The following is a 24,580-nucleotide window of genomic DNA, read 5'->3' on the forward strand; positions in this document are numbered from 1 at the left end:
ATGTGGGGCAGCGATGCTGGGTGGGCCCCAGAAATGATGGCTGTGTCCCTAGCAAAGGCTGCTGCCCTCCACCCTTCCTTGTCAGCCAGCAATATGGTAGAAAAAGACAACGCAAGAAGCTGAATGAAGGAGAATTACTGCATTACCCCCATTTGGAGATCAGCACCCACTGCTTTGCCTCTGAGGGCAGCAGGCAACCAACCACCCCTGATGCTTTGGTGCCCCCACAACAGGATTGGGCAGGCAGGGCTACACTCATAGAAGTCCAGTTTAAGACATTTTTATTCTTCTGCAGGTTACACTTAGTGTTTAAGAAAATACAGGATCCCTTTGGACATTCATACATTTTTAAAGGGAAAAAATAGGTTTTTCTACTAGGGTGGTTATTAAGCTTGGGCATTCCCAGGCTGACTTCCTTGCCCTCCTTGTCTGCCAGGCCAACCCCCTCTGTTCACAAAGCATCATTGCCCCAGTGGCCAGTCCAGGCATGCAGAGTTGTGTCACCCCCTCAAGCTAACAAAAAAACCAACAAACCAAACCACACAACAAAAAAAAAACAAGCCAACAAACACTCCCAAAAAAAACCCTCCCAACCCCCCCCACCAAATAAAAAAAAAAAAGTAAATACAGTGGCGAGTATTTCCAGTTTCATAGCTCCCACACTGGCTACTGCAAAAGAAGACCTGGGGACAGGGAGTGACCACATGTGCACACAAATATCTAAGAGACCCACGTTAGTGTGTGTGACTATCTGGACCAGGGAAGCAAGTTAATCCTGTTTGCTAGAAACCTAAAGGAAATAAAAATAAGGGTTCCCCACAATTAGCGGAGTCACAAACAGCTACTGGACACCAGGCTCACACTGCCTCTGAGTGGGGACAGGGAGGGCAGTGAGGCAGAGCTACTATGAAGCTCAAGGCAAGAAATGCATGCGCTTCATGATCAGAGCACGCCTGCCCAAGGGCAGCCCCTCTGCTCGAGGCAATGCTGCAACAGAGGTGGCAAGTGGCAGCTTCACTTGGTAGGACACGTCTTTGTGCTGTGCCTGGCCAAGGGCTTCCAAGGAGCAGTGCCACCCATGTGGCTCTTACTTCTAGGCTGCCATAGTGCGCAAGAAATTCAGATTTAAACATCACTATAGAAAGCAGATTGAAAAGCGGCTGCTGGGGTAAGACCTCCGTGACCCAAGGTGAGCTGCTGCCCAGAGGCAAAGCTAAGGCTAGGAGGGAGCGAAAGGCTCACTAGACGAGGCATTAGACAGCGAGCAGCTACTTTCCCTTGGCAGAGCTGCAGCACATTGGCACTAGGAGCAGGAAACAAAACAGATGTTACAAAAGCTTCTTCCAAGCACCAGCAGACTCCACTTGGTCACTGCAGGGAGAGAGACGCACATGGAAAAGAAGTGATACTCTAAGGCAAAGGCCTTTCTCTTGAGGACCTCGGGACACCAGTGCAGCTAAACATCCCCCCATGCTGGCTGCTAAGCCCCCACAAGCTTTCTGCCCTTCCCACTAACACCAGCTGTCCAGATATCTCCTGCTGAGTCTTGCAGGCAAACCACATGCCAGTGCCCACCCTGCTATGCCTGCCCCAGGCACCTGGCCCTGGGGCCACCCCACACCCTCTCTGCTGCTGGTGCTTCCAAAGGGCCGGTGAACACTGTCCCAACCTTAGGCCTCACACAGAGGGATATAAGGTATGAGCTGTACTGGGAGGGAATGGGGAGAAAGTGTCAACAAAAGACATAGTTGATCCAAGTGGTTCAAACTCCAGTCCAAGCTGAGGAGCATTAGCTGGTACCAGAAGAGATTTCTGGAAACTCCTTATAAATCTCCAAGATGATCAGTTTCTCCATCTGGCACTGCTGGTCCTCCTCCTCCTCACCCAGGATGCGCTGCAGGATGCCCTGCAGGTCAGCGAGGCGGTGCTGGTGCTGCAGATAGGGCGTGGAGCGGATGATGGCATGCATCAGGGACAGATACTCCATCCTCAGCTGCCAAGAGGAAGGGGAGACAAACCACAGAGCACAGTGAAAGATTTGAAGTGAGATAAACAAGCATGCCAGCCTCCATTACAGCATGAGCACAGGAATAGCTGCTGCTGCTGCATCATCAACCAGAGCACAACTCCAGAGGCACCTGCTTTTCCTTAAGTATCATTAGTAACTATGGAAAACTGCATTTCCCACAGCAAGAGTCTGCTCCTCCCCTGCCCTTGAACACATGCACATCCCCTGCCTCTTGTAACACCAAACAAGAGAGATTCTTCCTACTACTACTCACAGAGGGTCTCTCTTCCCAAAGGTCCCTGGTCAGAAGTGTGCAGACCACCAGAAGCCTGGCAGATCTTTCTTCAAATATGCTGGTGTGCTGGGCAGGATAAATCCTCCCTTCCTCCTCAGCTCCCAAAGTTTATTTAAGCACCCAGAAATGCTGTGCTCACCCCAGAGCTCCACTCTTGCCTGCACCAGCAGGCACCATGAGGGGCCAGGAAAAACATCATTGCTTTGGGACTGTGCTCCCTTCCCCAGTGCCCATGGGTTACTGTGAGCACCTTGTCTCCAGGGGAGAGATCAGCAATCTGCCGCACCAGGATGTCTATCAGGACCATCATGTCTGTGTGATAGAAGATGCTGGCTGTATCCTTGCTGGCAAAGATGTCCTGCAGAAACTTCAGCACTGAGTGTGGTGGCTGAGGCTGATGCTTGAAGATGCAAACTGGATCATCTGGGGGAGGCAGAGAGACTGTGCTGAGCCATACACTTCCCCATTGCCCCCCTGTTCCATCTTCAGTGCACTTCTCTTCATTAGACCCTTTGGAGAGGAGGCTGTCCTGCCCTCGGCCAGCCACCCCCTGCCCATGGATAGTTTTTGTGCCCAAAGACCTCAGTGTCTTGCACAGTGGTGTGTAATCAGGATGGCAGCTCTGCAGGCTACCAAGATGAGACCACACTCATTATGATTAGCATTAATCACTGTTTATGTTTCACTGACCATCCCAAGTGAGAGCGCATTAGCACATCACTTCTCAGTATCTACTGGTTTTGCTCAACAGCCACCACTCATTTTTTCCCTGGTTTATTAAGAGGGGTCCAGTAACCCCTCTGAAAAGCCTGTCAAAGCCTGTACCAAAACCAAGCTTTCACCAGAGACCAGGCTATTACTGTCCCAGAAGCAAGAAAAGAAACACTTCCAAGTTTAAATGAGCCACCACATCCTGTTTTCTTGCAAAATGCATCACTGCAGACTCCAAGAGGGGCCCTGGCCATGGCAGCTCCCCCAGCAGTTGTCAGGAAGGCAGGCAAAAGAAAAGTATCTTCATTAGATTGTGACCCCCCTCTTTCTTCTCCCAGCTCCTCACTGTAAGGTGACCTCTGCAGGGAATCTGGCAGGGAAAGGGCTAAACACAAAGGCTTTGGGAGGAGGCCAGACAGAAGAGCACCAATGTGCCTGCTGCCCTCAAGCTGATATAGTGTGTAGATGTGATATGCAGTCCCCAACACAACAAAAGCTAGAGTAAGATGAGCTGCATGCATCACAGGATGGGTTATTTCCAGCAACTTAACAAAATGAGTTCTCTGAGGCAGCAAAGCCCCCGTGCTTTGGAAAGCACAGGAGTGGCCTGCAGCACAGGCTGAAAGACCTGGCACTGCTTTTCCTGCTGAGATCTTCAGCATCCCAGCAATCTGCTCTGCAACAGCTCTACAAGTACACTGGATATTACTCCATGCCTGAAGCAGACACAAGGCTAACCCTCTGCTAGCAGTTCAGAAATGGAAAGTTGCATTCTAAGCAGCATTTCAGGAGACAAAAACTCCCTCTGCATCTGTCCCCCAGGGCAGATGTTAGCCAGCATGGGCAGAGGTTTGTGTGCCAGCACACACTGAGTCTTCTGCCCTGTCCAAGGACAGAAGTGGCCAAGAACCAGCTTTCCTCCCAGAAAAGAGCTTGCCCATGGCAACTGATCCATGCTCTGAGATGGAGCTGATCTGACCCAGAAGTATGGAAATCGCAGCCACTCCTCTCTCCCTAGATGCCATTAACTGATTACCTTATTCTTTGTGCAGCTCCATCCTCAGCAATGCAGACTGTCACTCTCACAAACTCACCAGGAAGCAGCACAGCACAGCCTGAGCTGACAGCTCCTCAGCTACCTGCATTCCTGACATCCTATCCCATAACGGGGGCTTGTCTCCCCAAGCATCTGTGTGCACCCCCTGCCAAGCATGTAACAGTGCCACACACACTCACCTCCTCTGTTCAGCAGCAGCAGCAGCTTCTCTGTGAAAGTCTTGATGTTGGAGTGCTTGCTTATTGTAGTCATGATGACACTGTGTTCTGGAACTAAGGAAGAAACTTGCTCAGCATCCCCCTTTGTCTCCTGAAGACCATGGTGATAAAAACACATAATGGGTGGCTCCTATTTCACATCAGTACTCTGGGGAGCTTTGGAGAACCACAGTCTATCAGGGCTACAAAACGTTTCAGGCCACAGAGTGGGTTGCCAGGGAGAGAGAACGTGAAATAAATCTAGAAACAGCACATGAAACACTTGGGACTTGGTGCTTTCTCCGTGTATCTGATTCATGTGTGGGTTCTCACCTTACCAGCGAAACACTGGAAAAATACCTTGCAAAGACTTCATGTTGTCAAATGTTACCTCTGCTCACAACCCTCTGCAGCCAAGGGCTCCATTCTTTGGTACCTTCTTACTTCCTATCAGCAGTACCCTTCTGGAACTTAGAGTCTTACATAGTCTCTTAGGAAGGGTCCTGGGAGCATCCCAGAAGAGAAAAGTTTTCCCCAGCACTCAGCTGTGTGTATACCTTGCTGTGCAAGGGTACAGGCTGAAGACATCTAGGAACTGTTCCCTTACCTGCTCTGGGAGTGATTTGCTGTAAAATACATTTTACCCTAGGGTTGTGAGTTTTTGTGTGTGTGTGTGTGTGTGTGTGCAGACTCAATCACATAAACAGCACAGTGTGGCTATTTCACAGGCTGCAAAGTGTTTCAGGATCCTGAAGGGCATCAACATAATATGCATTTAGGAGAGTTTTTGAACTAATGCTGCACTGCTGAACTGCAGGATAGATGAATCTTGCAGACACAGGGATAAAAAATTCACCAATAAGCAATGTGAACATCATTTAACATGTTCTTAGCATCAGAAAACAAGTCACTGCTCTTGGCTATGCCCCAGGTGGGCAATAATCCCCAGAAACACACTGCCTGTTATGTATTACTGCCTAATTATTGCAGCCAGCAAGGATCTGGGTAAGTGAGGGAAGGGGTAATGAATGAAAGCAGCAGAGATACACTTAATCAGTCTCTGTGCTATCAACTTTCACATGAAATTAGAAACTTTTGCATAAATTTTAATGGCACAACCCAAAATAACAGGTAAATTACTGGACATATCACTGCTGCTTTATCCTCCCCTCTTTCCAAAAAAATCAAGGATAATGTTATGAAGCAGATCAAGGGTAAGTAATTGACTTAAGACAGCCGAAGCAACAGAAGACTGGGTTAAGGAATGGCCTCTCTTAGCAGGACCTGGAACTTGTTCCAGGCTTCCAACAACAAACTTCAAAATGTGCAGGCAGAGGGAAGGAAGATGCTCTTCCATAAGGACCTGATCTCCTGTCTGTCCTCATGGAGCTCAGCAGGGCAGGGAAGACAGAGAACAAGGGAAAACAGGGGAGAGCACAGCTCAGGTCAATGCTGAAGGGCCTGGCCTCAACAACTTGGCACTGAATAAGCTTCAGGCAGTGTGGACAGGGAAGCAGAAGCTTTGCCAAGACCCGCAGAGAGGACTTTTGTTCTGAATTGGTATCGAGAAATGCCACTGAAGCATCTTCTCTCTCAAGTCACCTGTGCCTATAAATTCACCCCATTCATGCTCTGCAAGTACAGCCCAATAACTCTTTTGATTGGGCACTGTGGAAGCCCATTGACAAATCCACTGAGCTGCCCAGAGCTGCTGGGCAGGGGCTCTCAGCCTATTTTTTCCTCTTGGGTTTTTCACCATATTTAAACACAGTGTAATAGGGTGCCAGAGACTAGGAGAGCTGATTGGTGGTTATAGCACCATCAAGACCCAGTGAGATTCTCCCTCCCCATTTTTCACACTCTCAATCCAGAGCACTGAAATCCTGCCAAGGCAGAGCAGCGCTGGTTTAACCTGGAATGTGGAGATTGAAGGCCAGAAGGACGTTGACAAATAAGTCAGGCAGCTGGTCAGTGGTGTCCGAGGGCAGCCCATCCTCAATCACATCCAGCAGGAACTGCACAAACTGAGAGTTGAGATGTTCTGCACAAGGAGAAAGGGGCATTTACAGCACAATGAAAATAAACTAAGAAAGAAGGGACCATCCAAGCCACTTCTCTCTTCATTTATGCTTAAAAATCATTGGTGGAGTGCTAGTGTCAGCCTCTAGGGAATAAAGGGCTCTTCAAGTGGAGTAGACAGACCACCAAAGCATCTTTATGTGAGACACAGTGCAGGACATTGCTGAAATTTGGTACTTCAACTGGAAATTTTTTTTGAGTAAACAAAGCACCAAATCCTGCTGTAGCTCTTGCAGAACCAATGCCACCAGTGAAGGCTTCAAGGCAGGAAGAGATTGGTATTCTTTACCACTGGTTTAAATAATCTCTTTTAAAAAACCCCTAATAATCTAGATCATTAGTAATAATAACCCAGTTTTCAATTCAGCCATTAGGAAAGCTCAGGAGCTCATGCAAATAAGTCCACCTGCAGGAAATAACTGCCAGGGTTACACAAGGAGAGAAAAACAGGAGGTGTAGAGACTCATTCCAGTTCTCTACTGCACCAGTTTAAATCTTGTACACGTTTACCCAGTGTTAAGGTAAAGTTGCTTACAAGATAATTATAAAAATCTCTACTGCATTTCTAGGAAAATTAAGCCCAGAATTTCCAAAATACAACACAGCCTTGGGAAGAAGTAGGCAGGGCTTTCTAGCTGAAATGAAAGGACAGAGGATAAACCAGGGAGAATATCTGCATTTCGTTATTGACTCCAATACCCTTAATCATCTCCACTTTCCCTAAGAGCCTGAACTACAGAGGGCTGCACTATCCTGCTAGAAGAGACCGTAAAGAGGCCACATTATGCAGCTGACAGCCTTAGTGGGTGTTTGTGCAGAGATCTGGGATCTCAGCCTCATCAGCAGACAGTTCTCAGAGCAAGTAAGAGGTGCGTGCTTTCACACAGGACAGAGGTAAAACAAAGTGCCATTTAGTCACAGGGATGGGCAAATCCACGTCACCTGCAGCATGGTATTCAGTCGTCCACTGCTCCAACCCAGATTTATGCTGCTCTTTGGAAATCTGGCATCTCAGCCCAGTGCTTCAGCTGCCAGTCTCTATTGATAAAGAACAGACCCTACTCTTGCTGGGCCTTCCACTGAGCTGTCCCCCACCTTGACCATGTGGAAAAGTCCCTCCCCCAAGTCTGCCAGCATGGCCTAGACATACCACCCCCAGCTCTGCAATGAGCACAACCCACTCTTACCATAGTGGTGATATGGCAGGGGCTCCCCCATGGAGAACATCATGGCCAGCACCAGTGCAGAGTAACACATCTTTTGATGATCTGTAAGACAAAGGTGCTGTCATTAGTTCTTCTGAGGATGTGAAACCTTTCCTCAGCTGCAGCTGGGAAGTCACACATTTAATAAAGGCATTTAACACTGATTAGCCTGCTCCTCATTTCTGTATTGACTGAGCAGTAAGGGTGTTTTTCCCTGTTTTAGCACACCACACACCTTCTGTGCTGTGTGTTTCCAAAGCAATTTAAAAATAATCGTAACAAGAGTCCTCTATTTTTTTCCCCTCCACTTCAGAGCATCTGGGCAAACTTGATCTGAATAATTAAAAACCTCCCCTGCACAGTCCCAGGACACATCCCATGGTTATGTAATTACTGAACCCAGAAAAAGCATCCATCTGGCCAGCTCAAAATACTGCCTGTTCCAACCAACACCACCCCCAGACAGCCATGCTGCTTGTTACCATCTCTGTACTGCTCTACTTTTGCTACCTCAGCTCTGCCTGAAGGTATAAAAGGTCCCTGGGGAAAGCAATCACTGCTCAGGCTGTGCATCTGCCCATCTCCCAGGCCACACATCTCCAGCACTGATACATCCCACAGCCTGCTAGTCCAACAATTTCCATTGGCAGTAGCTATACGTGAATGCTCCAAAGAGCACCTGCCAGTGTCTTTCTTGAATTTTAATTAATAGATACCTCTCAATAGATATTTGTAGAACAACAACAAAAAAAAGTCATGGAAGAGGATCTGTGTCCTCATCAAATGTAGCTCTGTTCAGTTCAGCAAATCTAAGGCAATCGGAAAATGAGTATTATTATATATAGGTTACTACATATACTTATAAATAAAGTTCAGCTACATCTGCCAGAATGAGCTCTGGGGCACAAGGGAACTGAAGGGATAATTATGAAAAACTGACCAAAACTACTTTTCATCAGAGAAGAAAAAGGCCCCTTCAACCTCTGATGCTTTTCCTGGCCATACAGCTGCCCTGCACAATACACACCAGTTCCAGTGCCTTTGAGATATTTCACTCCTTCATGCACAAATCAACCCATCTCTAAGCATCTGCATCCTGCAGTTTGGCTTTGACAGCACAGGCTGATGCCTTCACTGTCTCCACTTACTCCTGGACTTGGCCAAAGACTTGCAAGATTTGGCAGCTCTCAGGTTTACTGTCAGCATGGGGGACAAAATGCTACTGAGTCATTCCAGCCCCGTTTCCCCCTGGAAAGTCAGCTGTGTCAGCAAAGCCTCTCCACTCAAAGCACACACACACAGTCACAATTCCAAACTATGCTTCACTTTTCAATCAGCAAATACTTTGAGTAAAAATAGATAATTTACAGCTTAACCAGATACTAACTATGAACAAGACTAAGGGTTTGTAGACCATGTGGCAGCAAAGGAAGCCTGAAAACTGTTGTTTACTCTCTGTAAACAGAGAAGGATGATATTTAATGATTTAAATATAATTCATACTTCTTATGTAAGTTCTCAGCTGTAAGGTGACAGTGATGTCAAAGCAGAAAAGGGATCTGACAGACTGGTCACCACATGATTTCTTCATTCTTTACTCCACGGCTACAGGAGCTGGGTCTCAAGAGACAGGACACTGCAGTAGGTAGATACAAGGAGCTGCTGTTCTCATGTTCCTGGAAAGGCTTTCTTTTGTCAACAAAAAATATTCTCTCATCACATCAGGAGCAATGAAATTAAGTGAGAGCCAGAAGCCAGTGATAAACTGGAGATGTGAGTGAAGAGACTGGTTTTATACCTTCTTGGTCCATCTGCCATTAACTGATGTCCATTCTTCTTGGTTGATAGTAGTCTACATGACTAGGAGGCAAATCTTGTTGCATTTCCCTAAAGATGACAAATCAAAGAATGGTGAAACCAGCCAGAAAACTGAACTTGGGGCAAATCCAGATCAACCCAGGACACTCACTCTGCACAGGCTCTACAAGTTTTTGGAAGTGTCCCAGCTGCAGCAGGACAAGACTCCAAGACTCCAAGACTCCATGCTGAAGAACAGAGAACTGTCAGTCAAAATACAGCTGCCTTTTTTTTATTTTTTTTAACCCTACAGAGCAGCAGCACCAGTGGCTGTCAGAAATTAAATATTATCAATGCAGCTCTCCTGAAGCTGAGGGACTGCTGATAAGCATCACTGAAGTAGCCATGGCAGGTGGGAGAGATACAGCTGTTTGTTTACCAGCCTGTGCTGCTGAAGTCTACTGAGATGGTGAGAAACCACAATCATGCATGAAAAGCATTTCTCAGATGCCTTTGAAAACCTCATTTCCACCTTCTAAACACAGCAGTGTGAAATGTAGGCACTGAGAGCAGACACAATTGTCTATGACTGGAGGGAGAAGAGCCTGACAACTGACTTGCACGTAAACTGTCCTGCAACAAGGGAGAAAGTCATGATTACAAACTGGATTATCCCTGTCTGTTTTCTTTGGAATTGTTCTGGCTAATTCTGTCTTACTGTGACTTATTATAAGGTGTTCTAAGATGGACAGATGTGCAGGCCAGCTGCAGCAGAGGGAAGGAGCTGTCCAGAAGCAGTAAGACCTGGCAGAAGAACTGGCCAGCAGCCAACATGCCTGCATCAGTCCCAGGGTAAAGTCCTTCTCACCAAAGGCACTCAGCATCCACAGAGCTTCTGCTTCAGCTGCTCCTCAGTAATAAGCCAGGAGGGATCCCAAAGAGCTGATGCAGCCAGTTCCACACTCCCCAGTTGTGTAGTGTTGGCACTGACTGCGCTGGCTCCAGCTTCTCACAGAAGGGATTAGCTATTCCACAGCATGTCACAGATCAGCTGCTATTTCCCAGTTTCTAGAACCAAAATAAGCTCAAGTCGTTCTAGGATTCAAGGTCATGTTTTCCCACAAGCTTGCCATTTGCTGGCAGCACATGAAGCAGTAAAGCACCAGAATGGCAGGAGGGAACTATTAATGCCCTGAAACACCTCTGAAGGACAGACACATTTGGGCCAAGGATGGTTACCCCTCTACAGCTCGACTGTGAAGGCTGAGAGGACTGGATAATGCACAGATGCCATTGCACAAGTGCCTACATAAAGCTTAGCACAAGGAAAGCAGCACAGGATGAGGACACTGAATTGTGAGGCACCTGTATCCACACAGTCTGTCAGCAAAGGAGAAGTAGCTTTTCACCTCCAACTGGACCACTTTATGGCAAGGTGGAAAAAAATCCTCACCTTGAGATGATGCTAGGAAAGGGAGATGCTGCAGAGCTGCACGTCAGCAGCTCAGAGGACACAGTGGAGCCATTTCTCACCCACTTCCACTGCCATACTTTTAGGACCCCAAAGCAGAGCTAAAACTTGCTGACAGACAGGTCTGCTCCAGCCTAAGTACTACTTGGAGATCAGCAGAGGTGTGCAGAAGTCACATAGCTCAGAGCTCAGAGCTCCATACCCACCAAAACGCTGAATCAGCTGTGCAGTCTGGGACAACACAGCCCTGGACAAAAAACAGCATCACTGCAACCAGACAAGGAGTAAGAAGGGTGACCAGCCCACTCTGCCTGCACAAAGGCAGCTCAGGAACAGGGCAAGAGACAGAACTCTTTTAGGAAAGGTGCACAGGATGCTCACTTGGAGACAGTCTTTGTGAATGAATGATGGAGGCACAATAAAGTTTATTTCTGGCAGTACAAAATCAGGAGAAATGTTGCCACAGGAGAACAGTCACAGTCCCATAACCAAGTAGCATTTGCTTCTTGAGCAATAAAACCTCAGCCCGGAGAAGATCCTTCTCAGGTACAACCAGATTAAACACTAACAGTGTGGTAAGTTCACAGCACATAATTTGTGTGCAGTAGTAACAAAAGAGGAAGCAAAGCCCACACAGGAGTAATACTTGTAGCCCCACCAGCCCTTCGCCCTGCCCTGAAATGCCACCCTCCTCACTTCTGAAATGCCTGCACTTCAAAGTATCTAAGCAGATACAAGTGCAAAGCCGTCTGCAACATCTTCTTTCATCTCCCATAGCCCTTTCCAGACACGAGATGAGCCCTGTTAATACTGCCCACCACAGTCAGGTTGGCAGTCTGGTGGCATGTTTCGGACAGGAATGTCTGTTATGCAGGTTCAAAGTGGTCATCTAGGACATTTACTCGGTTCACAGGAAATGGATGGGACAGTACCTGTTCTCTGCAGACCTGTCAACTCCTACACAGTCTCATCACCAAATTATACCCCTCCACAGCTTCATGATACCAAACAAACTAAAAGACTGCAACCAGGACAGCAAGGCTGCAAACAACCAGGCTCTTATGATTTGATCTATGTGGTCACTCAACAGCTACTCTAATTGTGGGTCACAGTTAGCAGAAGACAATAGATTTTCAATGTCCTTTTAAGAGAAGTATACCACTCCCAGCAATGGTGGTCTACAGGTTGGCTTCAAACTGGGGAGCAAAGCTGTGACTGTCCAGGAGGACATGTGTGGGGAGCTGGGAGGTAACGCCAGGGGAGTATTACTACCTGTACACCTCACTCTTAGGCTTTTTACCAGCATCTCCTTCTGGCTGCTCGGAAGTAAAGGACATTGGGCTAAGCAGGAGCTCTAGGGCACAAAGGACATTCCTATTAGTAGCAGGGACAGGTCATCCTAACAGATGGAGGAGTGTGAAGTAGAAGGAACATGAGGGCAAAGCCTGAGTGTGGAAAGCAAAGAGCTGGGAGAACCTGGGCCATGGCACTATCCTGTAGAGAATCAGGACTGCAATGCTAACAACATAAGCATTACCATCTCTCTTGGCACAGTGGAGAGAAGGCCTTTTCCCTTAACCAGCACACATCTCATTCACCACAGTGAAACACAACAAAAACTCGGTATAGAACACTGCAAAAAAACTCTTTAAGAAACTGCAGAGATCTTCCTTGAGATCTGCAGATGTCTCTTGTCAGCATTATGAAACAAAACTGGAACAACTCAAAATGTATTTTAAGACATCTACAAGAAGTGACACAGATCATTGATGGCATGTTCAAGAGCTGGAGGGTCTCACACCATTGGACTGAAACATCCCTTCCTGTGCATTCCTCAGTTACAGCTGTAACAACCTGAATAATTTTAAAACCAGACACCATTCCCCCCAGAACACTGGGCATGTAGAGCAGCCAGGCAATGGGGGGCCACTGCTGCTGCTGCAAGTCATGTAATGGGAAAACATATTTCCAGGGCCATGGGAACAGCAGCTCTGGCTCACCCTGTGTGTGAGTTTGCATGTCCCGGGCCAGCTCCATCGGCAGCACAGAATTCACAAGGGTTGAGATAACGGCAGCATCCAAGTTGCACATGGCTCCAAAGCACTTCAACAGCAGCAGGCGCAATGGCACCCTGTGTTCCTGCAAAACCAATTTGTTAGATCAAACCATGTCCTAGAGGAGGGCTCACTCTGAGGCAGAGACACAGTTTCTAGAAGTTCCTGTAGTTGGGAAGCCACAGACCTTCCCAGGGTGACATGCACCCAGAAGCTTTAAAAGCTTTTAACAACGGTACAAGAATCACTTTACAATAACACTCACAGTTGGGCTGGCCATGGGCTGTTGGCACATGTGGTCAGAGGGCATGTGGCAGCCAGAACTCAGATCTGAGGTGTCCCACATCATCCACTGAATCTGGTAACTCACCAACAACCCATACCTGTCCCCAGCAAACAGACTGAATGTGCCGGGTAGCCAGGATTCTCTGAGCATACTAAGGTTTTGTGAACACTGCTCTGATTAAGGTTTCCTCACAAGGTAACGTTTGCAAGCTCTCTTCAGAAAGTTTTGGGACAGAATGAATGTGCCGGGTAGCCAGGATTCTCTGAGCATACTAAGGTTTTGTGAACACTGCTCTGATTAAGGTTTCCTCACAAGGTAACATTTGCAAGCTCTCTTCAGAAAGTTTTGGGACATGCAAGGATTCCAGCAAAGATGATGCTCAGCCTCCACCTCCCATGCAGGAGCTCTGATGCTGAGGAATCCTGCATAATCCACTCTTGGCCATGGCACTGGACATGACAGCAGCCAGGAAAGGACACCCAACTGCTCCCTACCTGGTCAGGCTTCCTTGGGATTGTGGTCAAAGAGCACGCAGTGAAAATCAGCAGGCTCCATTATGCTCAGCCTGCCTTCCTGCTGCTTTCAGCTATGCTACAGCCTCCTGATGCAGAGATCTGGGTTCAGACACAGAAGTGCCAGATGAAAGCAAAATGCCACAAGACTTGATGTGCTGTAGCTGGGGACTTAGGGATAATATGGGACAAGTTTTTTACTCCCACAGGGTCCTACAACAGAACATTCCAGGAAGGAGAGGGGCAAAGCAACACTACATAGGTGTTTAAGGCAAAACTTCAATTTCTACCTCTAGATACTGATTTCCTTCCTCACTCCCAAGCCTTCTACTCACACTTACTTTCCTAAGCAAAGTTATTTACTCATGCACAGAAGTGCATCAATTAAAAGAAGAGCAATCACAGCCTATCAGATCTCCCAAGGCATCCTCTGAAATCCTTTCTCTAGATTCCAGTGATGCCAATACTGTCCCTCAACCAGCAAGCTTTACCCTTGCCAAGTGCTAGCTACTGCTTCAAAGTCTACAGCATCCTCTGCTCCTTCATACAACTTTCATGCATAGCATTGACATTAGCCAGCACTTGAGAGGGATATGCTGCAATTTCAGTGAGACCACAGAACTGCCCTATCCAAGGGAAACATCTTATATACATTCATTGTAGCAATCCTGCTCTTTTGCATCTTCAGGGAAATCTTGAAAAGAGATTTGGTGCATTCTGCCACCTTACCATCTGATAATACGCCACAAGGGACAGGACAGATTCAAACTCATTCTTCTTGCACATTTTCTTGCAAACTTCTGGGTCTGCGTCTGTCTGGAAGAAAGAATGGACAGGTAACCCAGTGACACATCAAAGCAGAAGGTGCCTGCTCCAGGGACCTCGAGGGAGCCCACTTGTTTTCAGATCTCAGCAGCCCCAACATCTCACAAAGAAACTGAAGGCAGAGCACAGAAACAGGTGAAGAACCATCACCCTTCACCATCAAAGTGGATTCTTGACAAACGCCTCTGCCATAGAGCATGCCTTGGGCTGAAAATATCTAGAACGTGACCTGAACAGCACCTGATTGAGAGCATCACACAGTTACATGGAGCGGCTCCAGCACTGCTGCCATCCTGAGAAGTACATCTCCTCCCACCCCTAAGTTTGGGGTGCCCAAAACCCCACTCAGCCTTTCCCTGCAGGCCCACAGCAAGGCAGCACAGGCTTTATGTGGAGTGAAAAAGACCCTGGCATTTATTAGAGAAGATTTACATGTTCTGTTTATGTCAGAACTGGAGAGGACTATAAAATAGTGCCAGAGCAAACCCCACATCAGTACCCCCAACAGATCATGTCACTGGACTGAGGGCAGTTCCCAAGTCATCCTCAGACACAGACAGCCTTGTATGTATGACTGAGAGCACTGGGACAGTAATTCCACTGCTGCTCACTATGGGCATGCTCCTCTCCTGTATGCAGAGATGTGTGAGATGATTTGTACTTTTTGCTAAAACAGCTTTAAGGCTCACTTTCAAGGCAACCAAATAATGTTCTTTGCATTTAGTGAGCTTAACCCCACAGGTACTTCCCAGCAACAGAGGATATCTTAAGTGGAAGATACTTTAAATGGGCCTCACCAGAGACTTCCAGGTTTTCAGTGGGAGGTTGGGTTTTTTGGAGGTGAGAGTTTATATCCTCTCATGATGGGTAAATACCAAAACTACCACAAACAGCTCAGTAACGCTTTTCAGAACAGCTTTGTAACATGGAATGGAGAGTAAAGGCAGCTCAAGAGCACTGCAGAGCCCACAGAGAGGGGTAGGGCTTACTGATAGTAAAGGATGCACAAGAAACCTGTACTCCTGAAATAGCAGATCCAGTGGCAATACAGGGGTGAAGAAGGTCAAAAAAAGGAACTTCACCAGCACTGTCTGCTCATAAAGAGAAGAATTTACTCACCAGGATGTGAAGCAGCTCCTCCAGGTAGCAGCAGATGACATTCTCATCCTCGTAGAGTGCCCAGCTGCGCTGCTGAGCATCATCCTTGTGCCTGGCCAGATCTGCAAAGATCACCTCCAGCCGCTGCTCGTCGTGGCAGATCTGGCCTGAGGGCAGCCCCGCACTCAGGTTCTGCACGACAGCAAAACCACTGGTTAGTGGGGCCCTGACAGCTGGCTGTTGTTTGGGTGCCTGTTTCCTGCAATCTTGTCTCACGACTGGCAGCTGACCTCATTCAGTCAAAAGCTGGCAGTACAAAACCAGTAAGTTTATGACACGTTATTTCAGTTCTCATACTTCTGGAGCCTCTACCCTCTGTATTCTCGAAATCATACTGAGAACAGGAAAAGCCAAACCAGCCTAGTATGACTGAGGACCACTGCCAGGCAGCAGCTGGGCAACCCCAGTAAAACAGACATGTCCTGGACAGCACACCACCACACTGCACAGCTGCCTTGAGGCAGGAGAAGTTCCCTCCGCTGCCCACTCTCTCCAGCCTGAAAGGGACAGATCTGCCTTGAATTCTTTGCTCAAGAGCAGGGACTTATATGGTGCTCTCCATGCCAGCTGCTCTAGGCCTGGATCCTCTGCATCAAGAACAGAAACCAATTCATCATGGGCTGCTTTGGTTTTGCATCATTCTAAACAGCAGAGCTCCACTGTTCACCACAGCTCTGAAGTGTGTAGTCACTCAGTAAATCTTACTGCACACATTCCTTTCTCAAACTGCTGTCAACTGCATCCCCACCACTTCTGCCTCATACACAACCCTTGCCACAAAGGTTTCACTCTTCAGTTGCCTTTACTTTGCTCTTCCTGTCCTTCAAGTAAGAGGGGCACGGTGAAGCAGCTTTTAACCCACCCAAACAGCTGCTGTGCTTTGGGATTTAGGATAAGCCTCTAGGACATTAAGTATATCACATGAATCACTTGGTTTCTTGAAAGCAAGGCAAGAAGGAGGCATTCAGTACATGGAACTGAGCTGACCACGGGTGATGAGCCCAGGCACCATTAAGAGAGGTAAGGACTAATTTGTGAAAGAGCTTAAATTATTACACAAGAGTTTGGCAGCAGTGACAGTAAGCAGCAGGAGATCAGTGAGGTGGAAGTGAACCAAGCTGAGAAATTCAAACAACAGGGAAAGCTCACTCACTGAGATCAAATTCCTAAAAATTTTTGGATGAGGCTGTCTTACCACATGCAGCAACAAGTCATGATCGCTCAGTGAGAAATGGCCTTTATAACTTACCAGCCAGGATATCTCCTGGAATCTCAGAGAAGACTTAGTCCTTCCAAAAGGCTGGCTGTGCAGGCAGGGGCAGCAAGCCTTTAGGCAGACTTCACTTCAGGAGCAGAGCAAATAGATCTTGTACGGAAACACAAGCCCATGTCTTGTGCCAGTTGTGACACCCACACGTGATGGCCAAGTGCAGGAGGTGCACCCTTCCTGCCTATCTCCCATCTTCCAGCCCTCTCTGAGGAAATCACTCCATGTTTAACAGTAACATCTTGCCTGCTTTATTAGAGATGGAATTGATAGTAATTTGCTTTGGGTTATGAATTTATTTAGGACTTCAAGTCCATGCTTCAGTTATAAACTAAAGAAGTTTTCTTGTTGCTGTTTCTTACATAATTTTTGTCAGGCAGGTAATGAAGGAAGAAGCATGCAGGTTTAACACAAGCGTCTGTACACTCTTGAAATTTTGGGAAGCTGTCGGTGGCATAGCAGAAAAGCGGGTAGCCAGCTGTGAGAGAGCACAACAACTTTCAAGAGCTGAGTACAAGCATGAGAATTTCTCTCTGGAAGGTGATTTATCAGAAGCAAATACCTCACTTCATCTTGCCAGGTCCCTGCTTCTCCTTAGGAGGACTTATAGCACTGCAGTGTCATCTGCCCGTCCCTCAAGCATCTCAGCTGCTTGGGAGAGGGTTCTCCATTATGTGCCTTACTCACATTCTCACCACCACAGCACTGCAGGGCCAATCCTACTTCAATCCACTGCTGGGACTCTTTTTCGATGATCATTTTAATGAGTATTCATTTTAATGATCACTCTATTCAGCCTCTTACCCCTAACCTATTTTCTCCAATCCTTCATCTGCAGCCCTTAATGACTCCACTGAGCATCAAGCTTGGATGAGATCAATCCATTAACAGGCTCTTCCATCTGACCATGTAACTACACCTCACACTGTCTTAGTGCACTTTCAGCACCATTCTCAGCCCTCCCATCACCAGGGTCAGGTCTCTGCTTATTAAACATTTTGGCAGCTATACAACCTGCATCATCATCATAATCTGGTAATTTCCAGGAATCTGCTGGAGAGCACATAAGCAGAATAAGCATTGTCTTGCTGCTTCAAACAATTCCCTGACCCCAGCCCAGGAGAACAAGCTGCTACAGGGATTTCATTCTTCCTGAACAGCCCAAAACCACTTTGGCAACTTTATCCTACCCACACTGCTCAGAGGTGGCCACACCTGTCATACAAACCCAGCTGCTGTCCTGGCCACTTCTTCTTTTCCCACTCCCATGCCTCTCTCCCCCAGACCCCACCAGCAAGTGCAGTGGATCACCAGTACCATGGGTACACACATCTTCCCTCCAGTTGAGCCTCAAAATCATATAGCAGACTTTCAGACACATTTCATGGGGACTGCTCTGGGAATTCCTCCATCCTCTGGGCCGCAAACCATTCCCACAACATTATCCACAGAAACCAGACAGCTAACACTGGTCCCAACACATGCAGACTGCCAGGCTCTTCGGCAGCTGTTAAATGAGATGAAACGTGGTGCAAGAGAGATGCTCGACTTCAGCTGAGCCAAATGTCCCAGGGCAGGCCTTTCACACACACTCTCAGCAGCAGCAGCAGCAGCAGCAGCGTATCTCAGCTGACACAGCCCCATCCAGGGCAGGTCAGTTCTGCAGGGAGGCAGTGTCAGCCATACATAGACCTGTGGTGTCACAGGGAGAGAGCAGCACCTGGTTTTTAAGTTAGCGGTGCCTCGGGAAGACATCTGCAGCCTTCACTGTTCGTGGCTCCACCCATATCCTCAGCAGCTCTCTGGAGGAGTGGGACCATCTACGGCTGAGCTGGGATGGCTGCATGCAAAGACTCTGCTGCAGCCCTTCATAAAGGCTCTACCAGAAATTACCCTAGGAAGAGGCATGCCTAGGCACTAATGCATTCCTCACGCCCTCCACATTCCCTTTCCCCTATTTCACTGAGGAACTGTCCTAACAGCCCAGCCAAAGCACTCAGCCTTGAAAGCATTCACCCTGCTGACCTTCCCTTGTCTCTGGTGAGCGTGGGGAAAGAGCAGCCCCAAGGAGAAGCTGAGCCCCAGAGCAGCCTTTGTGTCTTGCCAAAAGCAGGTCTCCCTTAAGCAAAGCTGAATGAATGAATGGAAAGGAAGGAAAGGGTATCAGCCACATTAGCCATGAGGTTGTCAGAGGTTGTTGAGGACAACAGGTGCTGGTGATGGACCGCTGGGAGCAGGTCACAGCCCAGCACTACAAGGGAAACCCCCTCCAGAAAATCACTTCCCACACCAACTTTCTGACTTGTTCCTCCATCTCCAACACATCCAAGAATATTTGACCCCACTCAGCAGCCTGAGCTCAACTAGAAGACCAATCTACATTACACATCTTTGTCAGCAGTTTTCAAGCTTAAATTTAAGGCAATCAGAAGATGGGTCTGAGGCACAACTACAACACAGCAATGTGATTTTAATGAAAAGCAGGTTAGTGGTTTCTGAGTTCTTCCTCTCAAGGTGAAACTAGCTTGAGCACAGGGCACTTCTGGTTGTCTCACACTAAGTTAAACAAATCTACAAAACTCAACCTCCTTAGACATGACATCTACAGTACATGAAATCCCCTCCTCTCGGATGGGAGATAATCCAACAGAGCTGAAGGCAATCACATATCACCAAAACCTACTAATATAAGAAATAAGACAAAATTCCTGAAGTCAGTCCAGTGTTGTTACAGTAAAGTGCCTTTACCATACCTGTTGTAGGGCTGTCTCTGTTAAATATCATTTATCTCAGACCTACTGTGATTGTAATTGCAAATGCCTTTCCTAAATGTTATCTCTGTTAAATGATACTTATCTCGGACCCCTTTGTATCGCCCCTGCTGCTCTCGAATGGCAACTGATGACAACACCTGACATGCAAATAAAAGACCCCCATAGGCCTTAGCCCTGAGAGGAAGTGGATTGATATCTAAAAACTAAAATAAGCAAGCCATTGCCCAGACTGGCCACCAAACTACATCAGTGAGCAGACAAGAGCATTGGGCTACCTGCTGGGGCTTCATGTCTGGTCACCCTAACTTAGAAAAAAAAGTACCCTCTCCGCAGGACCACCCTAGACTTTCCAACGAGCCAGTGTCTTCCCAGGGACTCTGGTGAGGACAGAAGGCCCAGCTCTGCCCTGCACCAAGGCTGAACACCTCCTCCCCTGTGTCGTCCATCAGGAGCAGCGGCCGTGTGTGCAACCCCTCGAGTCACCCACCTAGAGCTGATCTTAATAAAGGCATTAAAAAGGAGCTGGTCTTCTTGCCCATTGATTTCAACTGTGCTGGTCCAGGATTAGCCATACCCAGAGGCAGTCCCAAGACGGGATGGCCACCTGCCATCGGGCCTCCAGAGACAGCTGGCTTCACCCAACGCCACATCAGCCTAGGACAAGTGATGCAGAGGAGCACCAGGATTGGTGAGAGACTGGTGGCAGGAGACGGGTGAGTGAGGTCTGAGTGAGATGTGGGCCAGCAGCTCAGACCCCAAATGTGATGGAACCTCCAAGTACCGCGGTTTTGGACTCCTGCGAGGGAGTTGGCTGGGAATGGGGGGAAGCTAAAGGAGTGAAGCATGAACGAGGTGTCTCCTGGGGGACAGTGGGTCCCCCACTCCGAGCCTAAGGGTAGGAAACCAGAGTGTGAGTGGTACATGCCAAGGGCAGGGCCCCCAAGGGCTAAGTGGCTTGGCTTCCTCCGGGTGCGTGGAGTGCCTAGGTGTGGTGTGAGTCACGCACATTTCCTGGAGGGGGTAACAAGGGTTCCTACCAGGGTTGGGGGTCCCCAGGCCCTACTGGTACTGAGTGCCCACGAAGGCCCCTGCTTCCCAGGGCTGGGCCGGTCATACTGAGAGGTGGTGATTGTCGCAGTTCAGTCCCACTAAAGCTTTGGGAAAAGGGCAAGACTAAGGGGGAGACTGTGAGCCTAGGACACAGGGATAAGTAGTCCAGGAGGGCAAGGCAATTATCATATAATTCATACATGCATCCCTTTCGCCAAAGCCATCTTGCAGTGGGGAGGGTGGCTAGGAGGCAAAGGGGGAATATTCCTACCAATACACGCATGCATCCCTTTAGCTAACACTATTTCCTCTGAGGAAGGGATAGCAGGGAGCAGAGGGGCAGGAGATTCGGCTGTGGGCCAACCTTGCTGAAATTCTTTTTAGACGGTACTAAGACTTGGATGGGGGAAGGTCCTGGGAATGTCTTAGTGCTAGAGACCCCACCGACGTCGACCAGGAGTGCTCATAGTCCCACTGAGGGGGCAAGGTGTGGGGGGGTAGGAAGCCTTGGGAAAAGTGCAAGGCTAACAAGTGTGAGGTCCAGCTGGAGAGTGTGTGAACCTGATCTTTCCTGTCTGCCTTGTAAGAGTGCTATGAGTGGAGTGAGTGCGTAAACCCCATCCTTCCCACGTGAAAGTCCCGTGTGAGAGTGTTAATTGAAATTTGTATTATTTTGAAATTATGTTGCCCATCAGTAAGTTTCTGTTCAAGTAGGAGGACCTTAGTTTTAATTAAGGTCCGATCAAAGGAAGTAAGAAATAGAAAAGGGTGTAAGTAAGGAAACAAGCTCAAAAGGAAAGAGTAAGAAGAAACCAGAGAATATTCCCCCGAGTAGCCCCCTGGGGCAAATGTTAGATCAATGGAATGCACAAGAGGCCACAAAGGGCCTAGACAAAATCAGGATGATATACTATTGCATGGAAGTCTGGCCCAAATTAAAACTACAGAGGGAGTGGCCATGGTATGGAACCAGGGACCCATGGATGTGCACCCAACTAAATCAGCATTTGAAGGCTCAGAGAGATATTGATTTAGAACAGCCAGCCTATGCAGCTTGTTGGCGGAAGAACACCACAGAGGACGAGGCTGTAAAAATATGTAAATTACAAGAACGGAAAGAGGGTAGTAAAAGGGAAAGGGACTAGGAGAAGGAAGTTAACAGTAAATGGAACCCCCTTGATTACCTACCTCCCTATCCTCCCATTTACCCAGCAGTACCCCAGGCCCCTCCCCAAGAACTCCCAGTCTTACCCTTACACCCCTCCCTGAATGCTCCAATAGTATCTTCAGTTGAACCTTCAGTTCCCTCCCTTTCAAAACCTTACCTGTTCCTTCCCCAACAGCTCTAATCCCCTTACCTCCTCCACTTAGCACCCCTCTCCCGAGTTACCCAATTCCCTCACCTTTTGCACCTTCAGTCACTCCTTTAACCCCGTCCCCCGTGACCCCTGCGACTAACGTAGTCCCTTCTCCCTCATCCACTACTGTCCCCCCACCTCCTCCTAATTGGGAATTGAGTTTATCCACGTCTAACTCTAGCCCCTCCTCAAGCAACCATCAAACCCCTATATTACCCACTCCTAATCAAAGTATAAGCCTCATAGAAGGGCCCTATTGTAACACGAGATCTAAGACATCTAAGGCAGAAAGACTCTTTCCCCTGAGGGAACTCCCTATGGGCAGAGTGGCTGGAGGGGTTGTGGTTTTGTGAATGCTCCATTGACGGCCTCTGAGGTCTGGGGATTTAACAAAGAGCTAGGGAACCTTGTGGAAGACCCTGTAGGTATATCAAATCAGGCAGATCAGTTCCTAGGCCCCAACATTTACACCTGGGGAGAATTAAATTCTATCCTAAATATCCTATTTAATCTGGAAGAATTTAGGATGATCCGGACTGTGGGAATAAGAATTTGGAAAAGAGAAACTAGATTAGGGCCCCCAGGTGACCCTAAATTGCCACTAGTCGACCCTGGGTGAAATCCAAATCAGGAGGAAGGGAAGAGTAACATGAGGGATTACCTATCTCTGATGGTAAAAGGGATAAGAAAATCAGTCCCCCGAGGTAGCAATACGAAGCTAGCTTTCAATGGTACGCAAGAAAAGGATGAAACCCCAGCAGCCTGGCTAAACTGAAGAGGAATTTCCAATTGTATTCAAACATCAATCCTGATGGTCCTGAAGGCCAAGTCCTCCTGAAGGTGCAATTCGTTACGAAATCATGGTCTGATAAAAGGAGAAAACTGGAGAAAATCGAGGACTGGCAGAAGAAAGGAATGAATGGTTAAAAGAGGCTCTGAAGGTGTACCTAAGAAGGGAAGAGGAAAAAGCTAAAGCAACGGCTAGAGTCATGGTAGCCGTGGCTAGAGAGAGCGTAGGGGCAGGCAAAAAACAGTCAAGTGGAGACAAACCTAAGCCACCATCTAGAGAAGAAAATAGTAAACCTGTGCCACCTTGGGTTGATCCCAGGAACCCTGGAGAGAGCAGGAGGTGCTATTATTGTGGGGAAATGGGGCACCTGAAAAAAGATTGTAAGAAGCTTTCACTTGGTGAAGCCATAGCTCAAGAGCAGGATACTCTGGAAATAATACTGAGAGGGGACAATGGTGATGATTAGGGGTGTCAGGGGCTTTATACTTTAGGGGACCCTATGAACTACCAAGAAGAGCCCCTGGTAAATTCTGAAGTGGGTCCCCAAGGTGAAGAATATGAATTTCTTGTTGGCAGATCGATCAAATATAAAGAAACTCCCAATGGCGGTTATCACTGGGAAACGGGTCTGTGATGTATTAGGGGCAGAGGGACAACCACTTAAAGCCTCAGTGGTAGAAAATGCTGAAATAAAAGAGAACTCCAGACAGTGTTTTACAGACTTCATATATTTGCCAGATGCGGAGTCCAATTTATTAGGAAGAGATTTACAGGTACAGTTAGGGGTGGGGATTATTCAGAAGAATGGTAGGATGGTGGTCCAAATTATGAAATTGACTACAGAAGATATAGCGTAGATTGTAGTGGTTTGAAAGCAAAACAAGCAAGAGACTCCAAGTAAGAAATACAATTTAATAGGAAAAAAGGAAAAAAAAAAAAAAGTAAAATAAAATAAATGCAATAATACAAAAGACCACTGACAGAGTCAGAATACAACCTGAGCAGGGTGATGGAAGCAGTCCAGATGAGGTGGACTTCCTGATGCAGTGATTCCGTAGAAAGGTCTGGTAGCTCTGGTCCTCTGGGAAACCAGTGGGTAAGGGCTGCTTGTACTGTCCCAAATTCCAGCTTATATCCAGGTGAGAATGCTTGGTTCCTCCCCCTGGGCAGAGCATCTCACAATGGGATGAAGTGGGCTCCTTGATGGCCCATTAAACAGAGATAGTGCTCGGAGAGAGTTACCTATGAGTCATGCAGCAAGGCATTTGATGGGCCATTAACAGAAGATAGCCCAGAGGGAGGGGGCCTGGGAAAACACTGCCCCACCTGGATTCAACAGTTCATGAAGATGGTGATAAAATACTTTGTGCACATCTTACACTACAACCCAGGACAGAGATCAATCCAGAAGTATGGGCAGAAGAAGGGAAATATGGTTGTCTAGATATCCCACCAATCAAGACCAAAATGCAAAAAGAAACCTCTCCCATTCAGGTCAGGCAATATCCCATATCCCCAGAAGGCAGGAAAGGATTTGTCCCTGTGATTGAAATGTGTGTTAGCGGAAGGTATCCTGGAACAATGTATGTCACCTCATAACAGCCCCATACTTAGCTGTTAAAAAGGCAGAAGGCAAATACCAGCTGGTCCAAGACTTGAGAGAGGTAAATAAAAGGACTATTACTA

General features: G+C 47.6%; 1 protein-coding gene across 1 annotated transcript in view; it reads right to left on the minus strand.

Moving 5' to 3' along the window:
* Positions 1 to 264: 264 nt before the first annotated feature.
* NCKIPSD (NCK interacting protein with SH3 domain) overlaps positions 265 to 24,580 on the minus strand; it is a 61,618-nt gene continuing 37,302 nt past the window's right edge. Inside the window, exons 6-13 of the mRNA XM_066326712.1 lie at positions 15,617 to 15,787; positions 14,402 to 14,488; positions 12,821 to 12,959; positions 7,535 to 7,615; positions 6,181 to 6,309; positions 4,251 to 4,343; positions 2,554 to 2,726; positions 265 to 1,993 (exon numbers count right to left, since the gene is read on the minus strand). Of these exons, the coding sequence (XP_066182809.1) occupies positions 1,790 to 1,993; positions 2,554 to 2,726; positions 4,251 to 4,343; positions 6,181 to 6,309; positions 7,535 to 7,615; positions 12,821 to 12,959; positions 14,402 to 14,488; positions 15,617 to 15,787 (1,077 nt within the window). The 3' untranslated portion in view covers positions 265 to 1,789. The remainder of the gene's footprint in view (positions 1,994 to 2,553; positions 2,727 to 4,250; positions 4,344 to 6,180; positions 6,310 to 7,534; positions 7,616 to 12,820; positions 12,960 to 14,401; positions 14,489 to 15,616; positions 15,788 to 24,580) is intronic.

This window comes from Sylvia atricapilla, chromosome 11, assembly GCF_009819655.1.
Source record: "Sylvia atricapilla isolate bSylAtr1 chromosome 11, bSylAtr1.pri, whole genome shotgun sequence".
Taxonomy (NCBI): domain Eukaryota; kingdom Metazoa; phylum Chordata; class Aves; order Passeriformes; family Sylviidae; genus Sylvia; species Sylvia atricapilla.